Raw genomic sequence first — 22981 nt, 5'->3', positions numbered from 1 at the left:
GTGCCAGCTGGTTACAAGACAAGCAACCCAAGAGAACAAGGCAGAAGTGAAAGTTGTTTAATGACAGTGTAGGAAGTCACACAGCATCACTTCCACTTAACTATAAAGTTGAGATCGTGTAAAGAACTCACCCAGTTTCAAGGGCGAGGGGCATAGACTAAGTGGGAGGATTGTCCATCTCACTGTGAAAGATGAGCGAATGGGATGGAAATATATTGAGGTGCCATCTTTTGAAAATACAATCTCCACGTCAGCCCAAAACTCAGGCTTACAATAACTTATGGTTTTCACAAAGTTTACTTCTGTTTTTGTAAAAGATCAAATCCCTGTAATAAGTTCCACCTGTTACATTACTCAGGGTAGTTTTCTGATTAAACTCTGAATGATATAAGGCCAATTATAAATAGATAACCCATCAGTCCCAGTATTTTCTTCTGTGGTATTACTTACTGAGGACTTTGGATCTTAGCTCTGCAGATGACCCTTATAGGGTCAAGAAAAGAACAGAAGCAGCCAGTGGGGTTTTGATACAAGGAATTTCCAGGGATATAGAGAAATCTAAATCCTTAGAAAAACAACCATTTTCTATCTAAGTCAGACCTAGGTGAGTTGAAAGGTCTCATGGATTGGGTGCCTTTAGACATAGCAACAAAGCTTCTAATTATACTCTGGATTAGATAAACTCTAAAGAGTCCAAAAGTATGGCCTAAATCTCAATTATTACAAGAACAATGGTACTTTAGGGAAGGGGGCAAACTATTATACCCATAAGCAGGCGGCAATGCTAACATGGGCCTCCTTTATTTTAAGAGATGGTAATGTCGACCGAGATTAAAGGAGAGTCTGCTACCATGAGAAAGTACAGGTAGTGAAACAGGGCTATCAGGGTGCTATTGTGAGTCAATGAGCCAATAGTGGCCAGCAGAGGACAGGTCACTGTGGGCTCTCACTCACACATAATTGCAAGACCGCGCATGTTCAGAGAACAATGGATTTATTTACAAACAGGGGAAATAGAGTTTCAAAGGCCATAAATGGTCAGTTAACTCACCTCAGATAGTGTCCACAATGTCCAGCAGTCCCCCCAAAATGTCATTCATTCAAGATGGCGCTGTCCCATCAATGAAGGCCTGGAGCTCATGGTAGTTGGCAAGCAGTGGGCCAGGATTCAACTCACCACAGCTGGAGGTGCTCATGCCTGAGGTGACACTGCAGCAGCCTGCGGCAAGTCTAAGGTTGGGGTGGACAGCACTGGACACTGGATCAGACTGCAACAAAGGCAGCAGCACTAGGAGGCGGTGCTAGACTATTAACAGCTCTCAAAAGTGACCTGGCCATAGAGTGCCAGTCACCCATCAGCAGTTCTGGGCAGCACTGGCCTGTAGTGACAGTCACCTGGCGCTAGGAGGTGGTGAAAGTGTTACAGCTCTTCATGAGTTGTTGGCTGTAGTGAGGCAGCCAGGTGCATGGTGGGCAGCAGGGCCAGGGTAAAGAAGCATCCTGGAGCCATCTGTGGCTTTTTCAGGCTCTAATGATCTTTCTAAACCAACTGTTGTGGGGCAAGCCCACAGGCTGGCAAGACAGGGAGGCTGGGGTGGTTCAGGAGGCTGACAGGCCTCCCAGCCCCGCACAGGATCTTTACTCTTTTCTGGGCTCTTCCTCTCGTAGCTCTTCTGCTGCCACTGTTCTATGACGCAGTCGCCGTCTGTGTGATGCCACTCTTATAGCCTCCGCATCCAGGCTCAGGTGTGCCCACTTACACATGCCCACACCACACTCCAGGCGTCCATCAGGCATGCATACAAGAACACAGGTGTCAGTCATAGATGCTAATGGTGGGAGGGCGGAAAAAGCCTGATCACTTCGATTTACCCAACACTGGCCCACATCAACAATAAACAGCAATTTGAGGCACCAGACCCAGGGCATCTAGTGCTTCTTTAACGTGGTGTCAGTTGTAGACCATGTGTCAGCTGGCCCTTAGCATCTACAAAGCTCTTTGGATCCTCCTCTTTCTTTGGAGGTCGAAAAAAGATGCTTCTTCCTTTTTTTTTTCTTTTTCAGATTTCAGGAACTGAGAGTCTTTCTGTTAGAGAGCCTGAGAGAGTCTCAGAGTCTAAGACACCTGTCACCTGCCCTGCCACATCCCCTGTCAGGGTTCCTCACCTACAAGTCTGATTGGACCATTTTCAACCCTATGGCTGATTGGACCACACCAATCAGCTCACAGTTTGCATCTGATTGGTCCAGTCTATGATCCAGGCACAAAATCCACAGGCCTCTCCACTGCCTGCAGCTGGAAGGACCATCAGAATTGCAGTTGGCCCAGTGGGGCCCTGAGCTTCTCCCTGCAGCCCTGAACCAGGGGCTGTATGCCCTGGGGCAACATGGTAGAGGAGCCAGTGCTGCCAGCAATCACTGCTGGCCTCTGCCTGCAGGCTGGGCCCCAGTGGGGCCACTGGTAGTGGACAGTAAAATGCCCACCACTGGCTGCCTCTTGCACTGCCCACAAGCCTCTTGCACTGCCCACTGCTCTGGGGCTGAACATCAGCTGTGGACACCAAAGACTATTGTGGGTCAAGGATAGATAGCAATGCTACCACAAGCTGAAATTAGGTTAAATGCTAGGTTTTGGCCTGCCATCTGATGAGTCCCTTGTAGAAGAACCATACTAATTGGCACAACTTTCTTTATTCCAAACAGTCTCAATGGAAGCAGTACAGAAAGCCAGGGGATTGGTGGACTGTGACTGATGGACAAACCATATGATCAAGTAGATAGAAACAATGTTCATGGAACCAGTTTGGGAAAAGGAACTATCAGAAGTACTTATTCTCTATGTAGATACTCCTTTGAAGAAGGAGAGGTTTCTAAATATAATAATGAAATAGAAACTCAAACCTAAACCTTAAGTCTATAAAAAGGGAAACTGGGGCAATAGGCATTCTTTTCATCGCTGATTCCCTTCATGGAACTGTTAGGAAGATGGACTCAGACACCATCCCAAGAACTGGGCTCCACCCGTGTAAGTAACTGAAATGTCAAAAAATGGGATCTAAATGAGTGAAAACTGATCAAATAAGCATCCCGGCTTGTCAGACGTTATAAATAGGACCCAAGGGACTGTTCCCAGGTGACTTTATGGGACTTCCCATGGAAGTAAATAACAGTATCTACTTACTGCCAAATACCTGTACTCAGGTCTCTAAGCTGCATTTGATTTTTCCTCAGTGACTCAGCAAAATGCAACACAAAGGCTGGATGATTGGGGGAAAGATACATAAGCCCAAGACAGTTGATTTCACTTGGAACTTTTTTTAACCATGTAATCAGCAATGAAAAAGTAACATGGTAATTCAATGGAATCTAAATTTTGGTTTTCCTTATAGTTGACAGTAACTGGAATAACAGACTGATAGAATAACTTATTTTAAAATACAGTTGAGAAAACACCTGGGACTGGAATTGATTCTAAATGGGCAAAAGAATCAAACCAATAAATCAAGAAACTAAAGGAAGTATATAACGAAGCTACTATAATCTCTAGGAGACAACCTGAGACAGTTCCACACCACAATGCATCAAGTAATATGACCCAATTGAACAGAACAGGAAACGAATTTTCAGAAAGGCTTGTGAGGTTCTAATTGCATTTCGTTGTTTTTCCTTTCAAGCGCTGGGACTCAATACTCTCCCTAGACCAACACAAGCAATGTTGGGAGTTGTGATACAGATACTAAATCTATCAGCATACGAATTTCATGCTCATGACTTCTCTGCTCACCATATAATTTGGACAATAACATATAACTTAGGTGAAAGGACAAGCACTGTCATTTAAAACATGCTGTGTGTGGGCAATCCTGAGTATTTACTGATTTCAGGCACTCAAGGTATGCCTGCTGGTTTGTTGCCTGTTAACTAGTGACTCCCAACCCTAGCTGCCAATTCAAATAATCCAGGGGAACTTTCATGATGAGACTTGGGCTCCAGTCCCAGAAATTATGATTTAATTGCTTTCGAGTTGGAATTTGGGCATCAGAATTTTTAAAATAGCTCCTCAGATGATTCCAGTGAATGCATACCAGTGAAAAATTTATTGCAGTATCCACACCATGTGGTTCTCAAAGTGTGGTCCTTGGTTCAGCAGCAATATCACCTAGAACTTGTTAGAAATGCAATCATGAGATTTTGGGGTATCAGACCAAGTTTTGGACCTCATCCCAGACCTACTGTATCAGTAACACCAGCCTGTGGCCCAGTAAGCCCTCCTAGGCTACTCTCATACAAGCAAATGTTTGCCAGCCACTGAACTACTGAGAGGATCTGGTGGCATTTGAGCAAGCATCATTTTATTTCTACTTAAGGGAAAGGCAGTTATCTCAGACTTGAACCAGTGTGATTATCTGCTCTTTTTTGAGAAGAAATTACTTTTCCTGAAAAAAAAAAAAAAAAAGCTTGATAAACTTCCCTGAGAATTAAGATTTCTTTGGGGGGAGTTGGGAGGAGAGTCAGCATTAGCCTCACAGCTGTTGGATCAGTCTAGTAATACTTGAGCAACATTCTTCTTTTCACCTCTTCCTTCTTTTCCTCTCTCTCCCACCCCCACCCTAGAGGATTCATGGCAGAAGCTTCCAGGAGAGACTGGGTAGAGAGGGACTGCCTCTCCATGTAATTACCACTTTCAGTGCTCTTCATTCCTTTAGTGTAGGGCCCTACCTCATCTGGCACCGTTTTCCCTCTGCCTGGAAGACTTTCTGAAACATTTTTGTCATGTGGGTTGATGGTGATGACTTCTTTCAACTTTTGCATATCTGAAAAGACATTTTTTCACTTTTATTTTAAAGTTATTTTCACTAGGCGTACAACTGACACATTTTCTTTCAGTACTTGAAAGATATTCCACTGTCTTGTTTACATAGTTTCTGACAAGAATTTATACATGGTCTTTTTCAACTTCTGACTGCTTTTGAGATTTTACCTTTATCACTCATTTTGAGCAATCTAGCCAGCAGGGAAATGAAACACCAGGAGGACACAGAATGAATATACGGATGTAAAATAAACTTATACCTATATCCTTTGGCATTCACCTGTGGCGATGGGTTGAATTGTGTCTCCTCCAAGATGTGTGTGTGTGTGTGTGTGTGTGTGTGTGTGTGTCTATCTAACTGTCTGTCTTCTAACCCTCAGTACCTCAGAATGTGAGCTAATGTGGAAATAGCATCTTTACAGATGTAATCAAGTTAAAATAAGGTCTTTAGGTGGCTCCTAGTTCAATGTGACTGGCATCCTTATAAGAAGGGAGAGTTTAGGCAAAGAGGCCGATATGCAAGGGAAGATGAAGGGAAGAGAGGGAGAAGACAGACCTGGTACTGTAGGGCTATTTTTATAAAGTCAAGGGATGCCAAGGATTGTTGGCAGACAGCAGAAACTAGGAAGAAACAAAAAGACTATTCTCTACTGATTTCAGAGGGAGCATGGTACTGCTGACACCCAATTTCAAAGTTCTAACTTCCAGAACTGTGAGAAAGTACATTTTTGTTGTTTTCGTGGTACTTAGTTTCAGCTGCCCTGAGAAAGGAATATACATATGTTTCAAATATGTGGCTGATTGGGAGCATTGCACAGGTCCCACTCACTCAACATCTCTGCACAAACAAGTTAAGGAATCCATCAGAACCAGTGTCCATGCCAGACATACAGCATTCCATCCTGGAGTCCTCTGGTCTTGCATTACCCCACTTCATTGATAGCCTTGCTGCTTGAACTAGCTGCAGGGCTTGTTAGACTGACCATTGGAACATGGAGCCTACTGCATCAGAGCGAGTTTTTAATACAAAGGGACCAGTCCCTGAAGTGGTGAAGTCCCACCAAGTCAAATAACCAGTCCTCCAAATTATGGGCTAAATGTGGTTGTTTTAAGCCACTGTTCTGGAAGGGTTTGCTATGTAGCAAAGGTTGATAGACCCCCTAACAACTCTTTTTACTTAAAGTTTTTTCTTATATTAATATATTTACTCCATCTCCTTTTGTACTTGAGTTTAGTCAAATATACAATTGTAGGTAGACAGTTATTTCCTGTCAGTTCACTGAAGATATTCCACTGGCTACTTGCTTAGTTGTTGAGATTTGTTGTCAACCTAATCTTAACTTTATAAGTTCTCTCTCTGTCTCTCTTGCTGTTTCTCCTTTTCTTCATACATTGCAGTTTCATGATGTTGCATCCAATTATGTTTCCTATCTTGGGATTTTGTGTTCTTGGGATATGAATGTTTGTGTCCCTGTAAAATTCTTATCTTGAAACCTAACCCGTAAGGTTAGGTCTTAGGTTAGGCACTTAGGAAGGTGCTTAGGTCATGATGGTAAAGTCCTCATGAATGGAATCAGTGTTTTTATTAAGAACCAGAGAGAACCCTTGCTACCTTCCACTGTGTGAAATCACAGTGAGGAGTGATACTTAATGAACCAGAAAGTGGGTTTTCCCAAGCCACCATACCAAATATGCCAGCACCTTGACCTTGGACTTCATCTCAAAACTGTGAGAAATAATAAAATTGTGTTATTTATAATAGTCTGACTAGACTAAAACACTCATTTTGAAGATAGATACATCTTTTGTTCACTTGGAAAATGATTTCTTCAATTATTATCTCATTACTTTATTCTGGTCTAGAAATTTCCACTCAATATTTCATGTCTCTCAGTTATTTATATTCTCTGTATCTGTGATGCATTTTGGCTACTTTTTTAAAAATCCTAATTTCATTTCCTCTACAACTCTAATTTGTTTTAACTCATGCAATTTATTTTATTTCTAGAACTTTTAGTGTTCTATTATTTACCTTTCCCATTTTTGTTTTACTCATTCTTAATTCACTCTATTTCTTTAAATATTTTAACTACATTGTTCAATATTCTTTATATGAAATTGCCATTTGATGGGGGACTGGGTACCTCATTTTCTGTCATTTCTTGGTTCTTTAAGTGTTTTGTAATTTTTCGCAGTGTGCTCATGTGCAGTTGATCTTATCTGTGAGAATCCTGTGATTGAAGGAACATTCCACTATTTCTGCCAGGTGGTCCAATTTATATTATTCAGATGGTGTGCCTTTAAACTCCAAATTCATGCATGTTCAAACACGTTTTAATTCTGAGGAGAGATTTCTCCTTCCTCACCCAAAACCCAGGCTGTCGGAGCCATTTTGTTTTTCTATAAATGCTCTTCCTCATTCCTTTCATAATGTTTTCCTCCATAAATAATGCAAAGGTAAACCAGTGCATGCTGAGTGGAAAATCAGAATTTCTCAATTTGTGAAGTCTTAAAGCAATGAAAAAAAATATATATACAGGGGAGCAAGCATGTGCATGTAAACTTCAGTGAGGATGGGTCTGAAAATGTCATGAATTGGTATGAAATGTTTTTCCTATATCTTTATGACAGTGTGAGGAACATTAAAAATATATAATGTTTGCTTTGTCTTTTTATTAACAACACTTGTTATGTATAATTATGCTTTATGCTACATGGAGAATAATATGGCATGCTTTTTAGTATTGAGATTACTGAATTGGAAGCATGGAGACAGGTACTGTTACTGACCACATATAAACTTGGGCAAGTCATTTGTCTTCTCCTGGCTACAGTTTTTTCACCTGTAAAAATGAGAGTTTGACAGGGTTACTTTCCAAGGCCCTTTTAAATTAAAAAATAGGACAAATAAATGTTTCAGAAAGATCAATTATGTTGAGTTCAAAGAGACAAATCCTACCTTAGAATCGTGTATTCCTTATGGATCATCATATACTTACACATTACAGGTAATTTAGAAACTATCTGATTATATTAGAAATTTTTATATGACTGGCTTCTCAAATAAGTAGATGAGCTGTGTTATTTCAAAGATCCTTTCTAGTCTACTATTCTATTCTTAAAATACACCTGACAGGGGTATCCTAATATTACCTTAATTAAAAGTCAATAAATTAGTTTAAGAAACAAAACATATATTAAAGCAAAACAAATAGTAGAGCTGTGAGAATTTGAATTCAAAGACCAAGTTTTGTCTTTGATCTATGTAAGCTTATCATGGTAGATGCTCAAGGAAATATCTTGAGATTATTGTTATTTACTTTATATTCTTTGCTCTTCAAGTTAATCTTCAATATTATAATATTAATGGGTTATTTTCAAAACTTAGTAATGTCTTTCCATTTCTTATTACCTAAATCTCTCTAATAGAAACAAGTACATCAATGGGAAATGAGTATCTAAATTAGCAAAATATTCTGTTCCTTAGTTTTCCTCAATGAGATTTATATTTAGCTTTTTCAAACTTTAGATTGAAAGAACAACATTTAAAAGTCCAGTACTAATCTTGTCTCACATATACTAGTTGATGTCCCAGGTTTTCTATATTAAAATCCAAAAGACATGAATTCAAATTGCTGAAGAGACCCTAATGTATAACTATGGCATGTGTTCTCTTGTTAATTAGAAGCTTTGGGAAGCAACCTTTCAGGCATATGGCATGGAATAAAAAGGTAAATTTTTCAATAAATTTTAAAGGTAGCATATATCACAAGAAAACTCAAGAGTTTATTTTACAAGGGGAAAAAGGGGGAGGGAAAAATAAAATTCATGTGCATGCTATATAAGCATTTAACTCCTAATGAAACACATTAAATAGAAACACATGACTTTTGCTAATTCATTAATACTTTGTTTCTTTTTAATAGAAATTAAATTAGTCACTTAATGTACATAATGCAGTGTTTGTTTTCCATGTAGTTGCTTTTCATCATTCACTTTTGAGTATCATGGGAAATGTTTTTCAGCGTCAAGATGTGCTTTGATGAATGAACAATGTCAAGTATCAACTGTACTTAATACAGGACAGAAGGGAATGGAGTTAATCTGCAGCTAACATGGGAAAATAAAAAGAAACACAGATTCACAATAGTATCAACATGCATTATTTGGCCAAGATTCAAAATTAACCCAACCCACTATGTAGAGAGTACACATGAAGGCGTGACTTTATCGAGCTCCATAGCCATAGTAGTAAGGTTCATCAGGGCGGAATCCATAAGCTGTGGCAGGGCGTCCAAGAATGCCAACGGATTGGCCAAAGCCATCCATTCCAAGGCTAAAGAGAGAAAAAGAAATTATAAGTTATGCTTTTCATCGCACATCCACAATGCAGGTCAAGTAAGAGGTCTGGAATTTTATGTTGCCATGATTTTCTTCCTAGCAACAGATGATTTTGTGGCTACCATTAATCCTTTTTCCTCTTTAAGTTAATACAACCATAAAAATGTGTGCAATAACTATTCACTTCTAATAATGTGTTTAAAATGTTGGAAGCTCCTGTTACCAGATTTCATTCCAAAGAGGAGGACAGATAGAAAAGTTTCAATAAATTACATTCATTTATGGCTTTTATGTCAGAATATGGAAAAATTTTTACATCTAGCAATTATCAGTAATACATTGGAAAGAAATAAAATAAAAATTGTAAAGTGACCTTTTATATTTATAAGATTTCTTTTCAATATGAAGACACAGAACAAGTCCATTAGTAAAGACATGCAATTCGAATTTTAGCAGTAAATTCTCAGGGCCAAATTATACTGTAAGTTGATGACACAAAGAACGAGGCAATGACTTTTATAAGATTTGAAAGTTACCCAGATTTGATTTGCAAATCTTGCTCTGGTTCTTCAATGCAGAAATTACTAAATAGAACATGTTTCTATTGAGTGACAATAAAATAACTGTGAATTTTGGTTAAATTTATTCTATGAAAATAACAGAAGCCCAAAGATAACCTTCAGAGTTATAAAGATAGCCTGTATTACTTAAAAAATCATTCTTTCATTTATTTATTAATAATTTAGAAGAAAATCTGTTTTCCAAAGCATGTTCTAAGGATCACGTATCTTGCCAGGCAAATATGGCAGCTCTAACATGCTCATGCATAGCTCATGCAGTGAATGCCAGTGAGCGTATTTTCAATCAAAGGAAATGATTTATAATGCACATATATGAGCTCTGAAAAAATATTTAAATGATTTAAGATCATTTGAGATTACACTAGAAGGAAAAATACTTTTTACAAAACCTCAATATGATTAAAAAATATATTCACATAGGAACTAATTTTCACCATTCAAATTGAGATAAAGTTAAAAACAGACACAGCTATCAAAATGTTAAGGTTTTAAATAATGTGTGTGTGTGTGTGTGTGTGTGTGTGTGTGTGTATGTACTGGGATAAGACTAAAGACTAAATGTGATGAACCAAAATGCACTCACACATTATTCATGTGACTCTCAGGGCAATAGTTTTTCAAATATGTTAAAGGTTAACATTTGTAGTGAGTAATCCTACAAAAATCAAACTGTGCTTTTTCGATCAAGAACTCCATGCCTATAATTTCTGAAGGTTGGCTGATATTTTTAATTTTCAATTTTATTTTGAAATGGTGAAATGTAAGCATGAGCCTTCTACACTGGTACCACGGGAAGAGAAATCAAATTTTATGAGGAAAGAATATATTGTTCTAGAGGTAGCTTTAAAGATGTTTCAGAAATTAATGGAGTCTATGAAATAAAATATGTGTGGATCAGTTTACAATTAGAGGAAAAGTTGGCTGTTGAAAGTTTTTCACCTGAAGCACTAAGGCTAACAAATATGTATGTATTTAAATAACTCAATTATATAAAGGCTGATCATATAGCTTGTGGATTTTAATGCCTTCCTTGTCTACTTATCACCTGCCTTTAGTCTCTCCTAACAATTTTCAGTATCCTTTCGATGCTGAACATAAATTCAAGTTAATTATGTCTTTATTTCTCAATCTAAGAACTACTGTGAGATTTCTTTCTAGAACTTGGGCACAAGAGGCACCTAGTGGATCAATGAAGAAATATACTGGCAAGTCAGAGAGTTCCTCCATCCCACAGAGGAACTCACAGCAACATGGCTAATTCTATCTAAAAAAAGATGCTCCTCAGAAGGGAGTTTGTCAGTTATGTTGTCACGGAATAAGGAGCTCCTCAAAGGCAATGTTGGTAGAACCAATCCAAATAACTCTTTGGGGTGAACGTCAGGAATACCTGGCCTTTCTGGTAGGCTGATCCTCATGGAAGAAGGGGCCTTAAAGCTTGTGAGAGTATGAAGTCATTATACATTCAAACAACAAAACTATCCTTTTTTTTTTTATTTCTATGACTAAAGGCGAACTTCTGATCACTGTTTTCACATGTGGCTTGCCAATATGGAAAAGATTAAATTTTGACATTATTCGATTTGCCTGATGGTTACACATTTCATTATAAATTAACAAATGAGTATTCTGTTTTTTTCTTTTTTAATATGCCTGTCGCATTGTTGGTAAGAATTTGCACTCCCTAGTCAGTGAAAGTAAGACTGAACCTTGAACATGGTAAGTTGAAGTTTTTGAGTCTGCCAAGTTTACTGCAGTAAAGTTCTATTATGCAATCAATGTTTCACCTAGACACATCTGCATACATTTTAATAAGAGACAAAATTTTGAACTTCCATTAGATAACACTTGGTAAAAATTTTCAAGGGGGAAAATTTGAAACCAACTCTTAAAACGAGCTTTTCTGCATTAATCCATTATGTGTCACAGATGACTTGTATTAAAAGTAAAGAATATTTGAAATGTTATGACCAGTTTGAATTTTGACCTAGATGCTAGATCCATTCACATTACAGAAGATCAACTTTATCCATACAGTTAATATATTTTAAATACAAGTAACTTTGAAAGGGAATAGCTTAGTTCTTCAATCTTTCATTTGGTTGTAATATAGTGAGAAACTGGGCTTTTTAGGATGCTAAAACTGTAACAGGGTGGTCCCCAGGAAAGGGGGAGGTTCCAGGTTTCCTGCCCTACCCAAGGGAGGGTGGAGCTAAGCAGGGAGAGAAGAAGCTGCAGAGGAGACTGAGGAAGGAAGCAGGATGGAGCCAGAAGGAGACCTGGAGGAGGCACATGGAGCCTAGAGACATGTGAAGAAATTGCGCTTGTCTTTTGGTCGTGGACTGGGTGACACAGATGTGGGTGAGACCCGTGGGGAGGTGACAGTGGCAGCTTTTATCTTGATTTTGATTTTGCTCTTTTCCTTCAGACTTGTCTGGTTGTTTCTGATTATTTTTTGAGGGTCCCCACTGGAAGGTGCTTTAGACCTGTGGCAGTTTTTGGGGCCTTGATCTGGGCCAATCCTGCTTGAGTGGACTTTTACCCAGGAGGGGACAGGTAACTTTGGGTGCTTGATTTAGAAACTATATTCTTTGCCTTTCCTGTATTGTTTCCTAACTGTATTAAAGTTCCTTCCCATTAAAGTCTCATGTTTTGTGTTAATGCGGCGGATGGCAGAACCCTATGTAGAATAGGCAGGTTTGCGGGGTTTGGGCTGCCCCTCTCCCTGCCCTGTAACAAAACCTGTAGCTATTCATTTGGGATATGTGGACACTTACTCTACTTTTTTTCCTGGGATAAAGATGCAGCCTTGCTTACGCAGAATCTGCTTCAAAACACAGGGCCTACTAGTGTGTTTTCCTTTAAATAGAATCATAGAGTCTTTAAGATCTTTTGAAGGGGAGAGAAACCATAAATATAAAAAGACAGTGTTGGGACAAAATGCATTTTCCTGATCCAGTGAGACTCAGTTTAGCTCAAACAGTATAAAAGAAACTTCTATGTCCTCAGAACCAAGGGCAACTAAGTTGTGACATGCTATACTTGCTCTTATCCTGTATGGTTATTTGGTTCAGGTAAGAGTTTGTGTATTTCTATTGGGATTTGATCCAACACTCCATTGTTTCTCTGTAGGTGAATAGTCTCTCCCTGCTGCCCTTAACTTACATTAAGAAAAAGTGGTGTCTCTCTCTAGGTCAGAATATGCCACCACTAGACCACTTCTTATGTAGTAGTCATGGTGACAATACATAACAAAGTTAAACCTCTATCTTTAATGTCTAGATGTCATATTTTAGAACTTTAAAGTAGAAAAATCAAAAATGCAGTATCTCTTCTTGAAAGTATTTTATAAAATGGTTACTGATTGTTTTGTGAAAAGATAGCTAGGAAAGTTCAGGCCATGAAAACCTATGTGCTCTTGTTTATGTCCTAAGAACAATGATTTTGGGGTACCTAAAAGAAAAATGGCAAGTTCTTCATAATAAAAAACCTGCATTTAAAATTCAACAACAAATAATATAAGCACATCTAGATTTTATTTCTAAATAAATGTTTAGATATCTAATTAGTATTCACCAAGCAGAAGACTGAATTTTCCGTAATATTTACAAGGCTTCAAACAAATTTTTAACAGCATTCATCAGAATTCTAAACTTGACATGATTCGTAGAGGAAAAAGAAAAAATCTGGACATGACAAGTGAAGCTTCCCATGCAGCACATTACAAGGGGTATAGCAGCCAGAAGGAATCCCAGGCACTCTGAGGTTCCTACTGAATTTCTCTGGTCGAGCTGACATTCCTGTATAAAGGGAAGAAAATCACCTACCTCTGGCTGTTTGTGAGGCTTAATTAGTGCATATTTGTAAAGCACTTTGAAATCCTGGGATGAAAAGTGCTGCATAAGTGAAAAGCATTATCATTATTTTATTAAAATTAAATAAAAACAACACAAGTCTTTCTTCTTTGAAGTTCCCAAGCCAGCAATGTAAATAGGAAGCAAATAACGAATACATTAGTGGATGTTACAAAAAAAAAATAAATTCAAATCAAATTCTCTCTTCATAGGCTCAAACAATCTTTGATTTAGAAACAGTTTTAGAAATTATCTAGTCTCCACTTCCATTCACAACAAATACCTCTAGAAATGGAGTGCTCCCTACATTGTTAAGGCAGTCATTCTATTTATGGCAGATCAAAGGGTTAGAAAGTTCTAGCTTTCTAAAAGTTCTTAAGTTCTAACTAATCTATTATTCTATTATTCCTAGAATTGAGCTCTGGAACTCACAAAAAGTCTAATTCTTCTTTAGTACAACTGTCTCACAAGCCTCATTTAACATATCCTTGTGACATGGTCTCTAAAATCTTTACCATCTTATATGCCTTCTAAAATTACTTTGATTTTTTCAGCATTGATCTTAAAATGATGAACTTGAAAATAATGTGATAGTATGGTGTAGTGTGAAATCAGTACAGAATACAATGAGTTATATTTTTGACTGTCTAATGTAGGTGAAATCTCTATTGATCCTAAACAATTTTTTAAAGTTGTCATTGCCATAATGTGGCTGACATTGAACGTATATGTGTATTTTGCTGTGTGTGTACACACAGACACAACACATATTCTCTTTTAACTATCATGTTAAATTTCATCTTTTTACTTTGTGTGTTTCTTTGGGAATTCTATTTTCCCCTAGACAAAATCCTTTATCACAAAATGTAAATAGGAAATAGTGATGCCTTACTACCCTATCTTTGTGGAATCTGCAATCTGGAATTCTTGGGGCATTAAATTAAAGGCCCTAACATGCGCTAAATTCTTGGGAGGAAGCTTTCCAGGATATTATAAAACTATGAAATGATAGTTTCTAATGTAACTCTATGAAATAATATCTTTCCAGTGCAGCAATTATTTCAATCAAATATTCCAATATAATGATCACAAATTAAAATCAGTATATTTATCTTCCTATCTGCGTAGATTGGAAGTTGATCATTGGAGTAATTTCAGCTTAAGATTTGTCATAGGAAATTTAGGTCAACATGATAGTTATCCTTTATATATCCATCCATTCACCCATTCAAATAGTACATGAGTTTCTCCAACGTGTTAAGTACAGTGTTGAGATTCAATGTTAAAAAAAGATGTGGTGCTGGGAAGGCAATAATAAGACAATCCCTCGACAGTGATAGGAGGCAATTAAAATGGGAAAACATTCTTATTTTAATATGATATTGTATTACTTTAGTATATTTATAAATTGTTACAAAAGAATAGGATTAAATATTTAATATGTGAGAATATACTAGAGGTATATACAAATTGCTACATAGAAGTCTCTCAGGGACAAGAGTTCACAGAAAATATTTTAATTTTAATGCATTTGTCATTTCCTGACATATTTTGGGTTTATCCCCATCTTTATTTCCTATTAGAATATAAGCACCAAGAAGGGAAAGGCCTGTCTTATTTATTGCTGTATAGTTATCATCTGTACTGTATCTTACATGGAGTAGGCATTAAAGAGTATTTGATTGTATGCATGGATGAATAGCAAAGAACAAGTAGGACTTCACAGGTGAAGATAGAATTCCTGGTAATTGGCAGCCTGAGCAAGAGAGACGGGATGAAGAAAAGCAAATGGATTGCCAAGGTTAGAATACTAGGTTTATGATGTAAGCAAGTGGAAGTTGATAAAGTTAGAAAGGGAAGTTGGGATATTTTTGAAAACTCTTCACATGCCATGCTAAGAATATACTTTTGGAACATTGTTAACACTTTTTAAGAGGAGGAAAGGCTTATTTCTGTGTTTTAGAAAGATGAAGTAGTGATGTATTAGGGCTGTAATTCATGGACCAACCACTAGATGGAGAACTTGTCTTATCACTAAGTGTATTTTTACAAAGTTTTAAAGCAAGTTTTATCAGATTTAAACTTAGCATACATCTCAGCATAAACCACTCAGCAGAATGTGGTTTCTATTGCTTTCTCATATGATCAATGTCTTTATTTTATAAATATGAGATAATTTAGTTCAAACTAAGTAGGAATACTATTCATATGCAAAGAAGTTTTGTGAATGTGGGACTTACAGGAATGATAAAAGATACTGATTGTGTTGGACACTGAAAATGTGATACATGTGCATATTAAAGTACCACTATTATAGGATAGTTTCTAAAATTTTCATTGACTCTGTCAATCGCATCTTGTTTCTATAAGTTTACATGTAGTAAATATACTTGATTGCTCAAAGGTGTTACTTATTACTCTGAATTTGAACTTATGTATTACTTGGGAAAATGAGCACAGTTAAGCAATTTTTTAAACAAGTTTCCCCAACATATATCAAGTTTTTCTGTCACTTTCCATTTAGATTTCTTTTACTCAATCTTCTATACGCATGATTATCAATTTTCCTTTTATGATAAAACTAAATGCCTAAAGAGTCTTAAAGAATCATATTTTAAGTGAAATAAAACTAAGGTATATTTTGCCAAAGTGAAGGACAAATGATAGAGTAATGGGAAGTATTTAAGCTATTTAAATAAGAACAAATATGAGTATTTAAAGTACTCATATGGAATTCATTAAAAAATTTTTTTAAAAAAAGACATCTGTCAGTTCTAAGAGGGAAAGAATACCACCTTGGGGACAGACCATTTCAATTTAGTTACTATACTGAGATGCTTCAGATAAAAACTAATTTGTACTAATGACGGAGGAAGCATGTATAAAATAGACATTGATTTATTCCAAATGGTAAAGAAATTCCATTCACTAATGCTCTTCTAATATCATTGAATTTACACTTCTCTTACTATACATCTTGATCTATTGTTTAATCCAAACCCAGAAACTATTTTAATAATTATATTTTTTATGTGGAGATGTTAAAGTTGGTACTTTTTCATATTATCCCCCATTTAAGTTTTTCTCGTTAAAAAAAACAAACAAAACAGTCTCATTGAGATTCTTCTATTGTCTAACGAAGGTGTCCTAATTCTCTTACTGTTGCACCTGGCAGTTCTCACTCATGATAGTCCTTCTTCAAGAGCCTGGTATATTTTTATTGTGTTCGATTTTAGTTTTTTTTTTAATTTCTAATTTTTTTTGGTCCTGTCTTTGGCTCTTAAGCTGTGAAAATATTTCTACAGAGATAATCTGTATTTGTTTATACTGTATCAAGGTCTTGGGGAATCTCACTGTTTTGAAGTGATTTTAATAATTTCTTGACTTGGGGTTCCCTCAGTGAGATGCATAGTACAAATTCTGATCCCATTTATATGCCTGGAGAAAACTTAGGATTTCTTTCTCATGGGTGTCTTCCTTCCCAAACCAGGGTCTTGGACAAAAGTTAAGTTTTGGCTACTTCTCTGGGCTGGTGAATTAAAATCAACTAGTCCTCTTTTTAGCTGATGAGAAAAATGTAGCCTTTTGAAATTCCTGGCTTAACAGAGAATTCAGTTCCATCCTCCTGTACCATACAATCCACATCCAGTTCAGTGTTTTTGTGAATGGTTCTTTTACTGTACGTGTGTGGTATTTTTCAGGTGTTTTCTTATGGATTTGGCCATGAAGTGTAAGTTTTGTTTATATTTTGCCCACCTTCCAAGTCAGCTTAGCCTACCATCTTGCAGAAAGTGCTTTCCATTTTACCCTCATGATCTGTTCTACACATTCAAGGGAGGAACTTATAAACCTTATATTTCTGTGACTCAAAATAGGCTTTCATTAAGTGAACAATGACTTAAGAGGAATAACCAGAGCTATTAAAAGATATTTTCTTTTTCTTTATTTGTAGCAATTAACCAAAAATATACCCTAGTAGGTGCCGAAAGGAAACTGTCACATCTGAATATCAAGCTAAAGTGAATATTTACTCAAAACTATAATGATTTCAAACATTCTATAGCATTTTTAAAATGAAAGTATACCATCTAGTAATTTTTACTTACAGTCCTTCAATTAAGTACAAGGACTTAAAATTGGTAGTTCTATAATATCAAGCAATGCCTCATTTCACACCACCAAATGTTAAGAGAACTTACTGAGCTGCTTAAGTAACCCCTAAGTCAATAAACTGAGTCATTAGCACCTCCTTTGAATAATTGTTTGTCTGTTACTGGTTCAACATTTATATAATCTGTCATAATACCTTGGTTTTTTAAGGTACAAAAATTACTGCTGTAGTCTTAAAGTAGAGACTATAATATATGTAGCAATGTTTTCACAATGATAGTTTAACCATATTGTCTGGTACTGAGTGAGTTAAAACCTGAACACCACTGCTAATTACTATGTAATGCTAACCTTAGTTGCTGGTTCATTTTGAGACTCTTTAAAATATGAACTGTGTATTTTACCCCTGTGCACTCTCTTAATGATTTGTTTTTTTAGACTGAAATCACTTCCAGCCATCAGTTATACTCTTGGTCTCTACATATGCACTTCTCCAAGCACAAATATTTCTTTTTCCTATTGGTCTGCCAGCCCTGTCAGAGCAAATTTCACTTTAAACTAAATGCTATGATACTTAAAACCTCTTGGATTACTCAGGCTGCTAGTGTGATCTATGACCTTCCAAGAATGACAGCTGAACTTTCCAATTTGCTTATACTGCTTGGGGAACTAGAAAGCACATGCCAAAGAGGAAAATGTTTCTGATGTTGAACAGAGAAGAGAGTTCTTGTTGGAGGTGGGAGCAGGAGACTATTAAGTTCTGAAAAATACTAATAAGAAATGAAAAGAAACTAAACATGCTGTAAAGTCTAAGACCTCGAACATAATTCAAAAGTTAATGCTAGTACTAAAAACTTTCAGTCCAGTTAAGATATGAATAATGACTGTCAGTTATTGTAATTTATGCACCAACCAGAATCTTAAAGTTATACTACACTATAAAAATGAACAAGTTCAAGAGATGGAATAGAATCTAAAATTAACCATGAGGACTATACAAAATAGGCTTTATCAACTCCCCATCTTTCTTTATAAAGCAGAAATCTGACATATGGACATAATCAAAGAGGTAATATAGTATGCTACCCCTACTGACTTATCAGTATCTTGTAAATGAAAAGTCAATGGTAAGCTTCTGTTAAAAACTTACAGTACCTAAAGTCTTTAAGTAAATAATACAATTTGGGAATATTTTGATATACTCTTGGGACTTTTTACTTTCTTTTACTACCTTATGTGAGGTCAAAAATCTTATCAAATATAAGAAACTTAATGTATAGTTTCCAATTTATGTCATAGTTTACTCATTTGTCTCAATTTTAGGCTAAATAATCAACAAATTACCTCTGGATAATAAAAATCAAATGTTGGTTGATAAATGAAATTTTTTACAGTAAAATCAAATTAATATTTTCTAAGTTTGATGGTACAAGTATACAAAATAAAAACTTATCAAATTAAATTTGTATGTTTTAGGTAGCTAAGCAACAAAAGATTAAAAATTTGATTTTAAATAAATTTATTATTTTAAATAACCAACCAAAAAAAAGGCATTTCCTGGAATTAAATAATATTTTAAAAACTAGGTTGGGCACTGTTACATTAGTACTTTCAGCCACTAATATAGTACTTTCAGTAATCAATACACACCAAATACTCCATTGTTAGTGTTTTTTAGAGCATCTAGGAGCTAGGTACACAGTATAATACACCATCATGCTTTTAAAAGAATAACAGGTACTAAAGTAAATCTCTACTCTTAAGCTCTTTTAGTCCTTGAGAATGTTTTATTGTGGTTCTATAGAAAAAAAAAAGATAAGTTCATTTTCTACTTAGGTAAAGCTAATTTAAGATTGTCAAGATATGGACAAGTCATTCTGATCAACTAGATTGTAGTTTTCTGATGATCAAACAAGGTTGTTCTATAATTCTCTTCTCAAATGGGGCTAAGCACCCTTCAGGAATAAACACACTGCATTGACACTAAGCAAATGTGGTGTAAAATGGAATGCAGAAATAGATAGTTTGAACAGTGATTTTTCTGACTTATCCCATATTATCATATTTTAAATAAAAATTGTTACTTTTAAAGCAACAAGGAAATACCATACTTTTTTTCCCCCCTATCACTGATGCACCTGGGCATTTTTCTCCCTTAATGTAAGGACACACAATTGTGTTTATTAAATTCAGCATAACTAACTTACTCACAAATTTCTTAACAACTTTTGAATTTTATTCCAGTTAGTGAGGAGCAATGATTTCCGGACCAGAATATCTGGATGTGATTTCTGCTTCTACTGATATAAGCTCTTTCAGTTTATAGCGATAACTTTGTTAGGATTTCTTTTCTTTTCTTTTTGACGAAATAAGACAGCGATTCCTTTTAACATCTCTCTGCATTGAGAGCATTTCAGTCTTTTACAAGAATAGTATGGAGACTCTTATAGTTGTACATATTTGATGTCATCCTTTTTTTTAAAAAAAGATACATTTTTATTTATTGCATACAAGAACTAGGGTGTAAGCCAGAGGTACAGGAGGTGAGCGATTCACCAGAGACAGAGTGGGGAGCAGAACAGTTGAATCTACTGAAATACACTGCTGAGAGGAGCAGCAGACAGGAAAGGAGAGGTCTGCTGTGCCATGTGGGTTAACTCCCTGGTCGGGGATCTAACTCATGTTGAAGTGGCTGGCGATAGCTTGATAGTTGAGACTTTATCTTCCGAGCCATCAGGGAGGCCCTGGTGTTGTTATTCTTATATGAATATGATAGAGCCTTCTCTAAAAATAGCTAATAAATTCTGGTTCTTGTCATATAGCTAGACATTTAAGAGATATGCTGCCACATTTGTTATGGTTTTTACTCATGCTTTCTACTGTGCTTTGTAGGGCTCTTACATATTTTATAGCTATTTATGCCTACACACAGGCAAATGTTGTTGTACTAAAATAATGCCATAGCCAATCACGTTTCTTTTACTGTAGTTAGATCAGATTGCTTGTATAAATAAGGTTATTCAATTAAAACATTCAGCTATTATGTCATGATTGATGCAAATGACACAATACCTGTAGGGATGAAAAAATACTGGGGAAGTCTCTACATGTTTTTTCAACTTTATATTTGGTGAATTTAATTTGAAAGCAGTAAATTACAGGTAAAGATTTTAGTTTATTTCACAAAAATCACTTCCTACCTTGACATTTTCTTTCTTCAGGTTTTACTGCTACAGTGTTGGCTTCTCTTTGACAATGATAGTGGTCATGAGAGTTTAGGGTCTAGTATTTTCATTCTGTGATGTCTATTGTTTCAAGGTTGTGCCAACCTGCCAATTATAAAAGCAAAGCTAGGCAACTATGAGAATTCTTCAGGGATATGGGAATGCACCAACATTTTTTGAGATACAGGCAGTACAGAGTTTTAGGCAGCATTTGAAACTAGCACAAAGGTGTATCTATTTTAGTTATGTCAAGTATGCAGGGCAAGGAAGGATTACAAACTGATTTATTTAAAATGACTATGGTGCTTGCTTAATGCAAATAGTGCCTTCCTCGTGTAGACTTTGGGGAAAAGGCAAGATGCAACTGTTGTAGTAGTTTCTTTTTCCCCCTTAGTATATACAGAGAATAAATTAAATTGCAATAGTCCAATATTTAAGTTCTTAAAACCAAGAAACTTAAAAAAAACTTTTGAGCTGTTTAAGAATTCCTTTTTATTTACCACCTCAAAAGACATCTCAGCATGAAGTTTGAAAGCCTATGTAAATATATGGCCTTATGAGGTTCCTTGTATCAATTTGAAAAGATGTCATTTTTAAGTTACAGTTGCAATTTAAAAATTTACTTGCCTAACTATGTTCATAGAAGCCTCCTCCCATCCTTTCACATTTGAGGGGTTCTAAATTAGCCACTTGATACTGTCCACACAAATCTGGATTCCTTTTTAAGATTGCTTTGTCTGTTAATTTCTGAGAGGCCAATATGAAGGTGCTTTGTTTTTGGCTGGAAAAACCTGAAATGGAAAGAATTTCTGAAAAAGTGGGATGTATCAACTTTAGATAAAGCTAAGCAAAGAGGCTTAAAATATGAGTATGTATTTGAGATTGACTGCTAACATATATCTCCACAAGAGACAATATTCAGAAAATCATTACTTGTGCTATTTATAAGTCTATTCAAAAGATTTACTTATTTAAGATCTTTAACTTAATCAAAGGCCCAAGATAGCATGTGTTGACTGTGTCTGTCTAGCCTGATATGAGGCAATAGAAATAAGTGGCTTAAATATGTAGCTAAATACATTAAGAACCAACAAAGATATATGTAGATTTTACATTCACCAACAACAAACATGTAAAGTTTAGTAAATTATAGTCACTCTTCCTAAGTATAAAAACGAAGTAGCATTTTTGTCTCTCTGAGATAGGTCTGAATTTTATTAGTTGAAAGAGGCACTAATCAGGTATGAGATTACCAACAGATTTGTGTTACTACTGAAAAACTGTACATTGGCCTAAGATTTCTACAGGTAAATCTATAGGATTATGGTCTATAATTAATTCCTTTAACCACAGACATTATCTCCATTTCCAAATAACCATCAATGGTGGTTTGTTGTCTTTATATTTAAAAATGAGAAAACCTGATGCATTTTAACAAATCTGTTGCAATGTATAACACAAAAGTTTTGAGATTCATCAATAGCTATGATATCAGTGTTAAAAGAAGCTCTGAGATCAAAATATTTTGTTGCTGTTCCCTTGAGGTTATCTAATCTAATTTAATCTAAATTTAAAGTTGATTTTCTACTCCATAAACCTTTGCCCAACAGACAGGAGGGACTGGAAATAACATTTACATCAAACTCTTTGATACAAATTCTCTTTTTAAATCTACAATTACTCAAATTCTGTTTTGTAGGACATTGTTTTTCTAAAAAGGCAATATCTCTATTACAAATCCACTACAAACAGCTGTTTGGACTAATTCTTCCAAAGTACTTATTGATATAATGAACTAAACCCTAGTGTATTAACAGATCAAAGTGCAACATTTCATTAAACAGCTTATATAATTTCAGAAGTTGTGTTCCAATTATAATGTGATTTTTTTGTCAAATAGAAGATACAAATCTATAATCTATTTACTTTTTTATCTAAAACTTTATCGAAAGACAAACATAATGGCAAATACAGATGCTAACATATCAATATTAACTCTAAATGTAAATGGACTAAACTCTTCAATAAAAAGACACAGAGTTGCAGCCTGGATTAAGAAAC

At 35.8% G+C, this 22981-nt stretch overlaps 1 protein-coding gene across 6 annotated transcripts in view; it reads right to left on the bottom strand.

Annotated features, from left to right (window-relative positions):
* Window positions 1–8557: 8557 nt before the first annotated feature.
* Window positions 8558–22981, bottom strand: part of KIFAP3 (kinesin associated protein 3) — a 138908-nt gene continuing 124484 nt past the window's right edge. For 3 of the 6 annotated variants that reach the window (XM_054693486.1, XM_054693485.1, XM_054693487.1), the window contains one exon: window positions 21549–21729. In XM_054693486.1, the coding sequence (XP_054549461.1) occupies window positions 21603–21729 (127 nt within the window). In that variant the 3' untranslated portion in view covers window positions 21549–21602. Of the gene's footprint in view, window positions 9150–21548; window positions 21730–22981 lie in introns of those variants that run through there. The other 3 variants (XM_037506506.2, XM_037506509.2, XM_037506508.2) reach the window with 2 other exon arrangements.

The sequence above is a fragment of the Talpa occidentalis genome, unplaced genomic scaffold (genome assembly GCF_014898055.3).
Source record: "Talpa occidentalis isolate TD23 unplaced genomic scaffold, MPIMG_talOcc4v2.1 talOcc4.12, whole genome shotgun sequence".
Lineage (NCBI taxonomy): Eukaryota > Metazoa > Chordata > Mammalia > Eulipotyphla > Talpidae > Talpa > Talpa occidentalis.
Note: the sequence above shows the minus strand (reverse complement) of the source record. Positions and strands in the feature narration are given on the sequence as shown.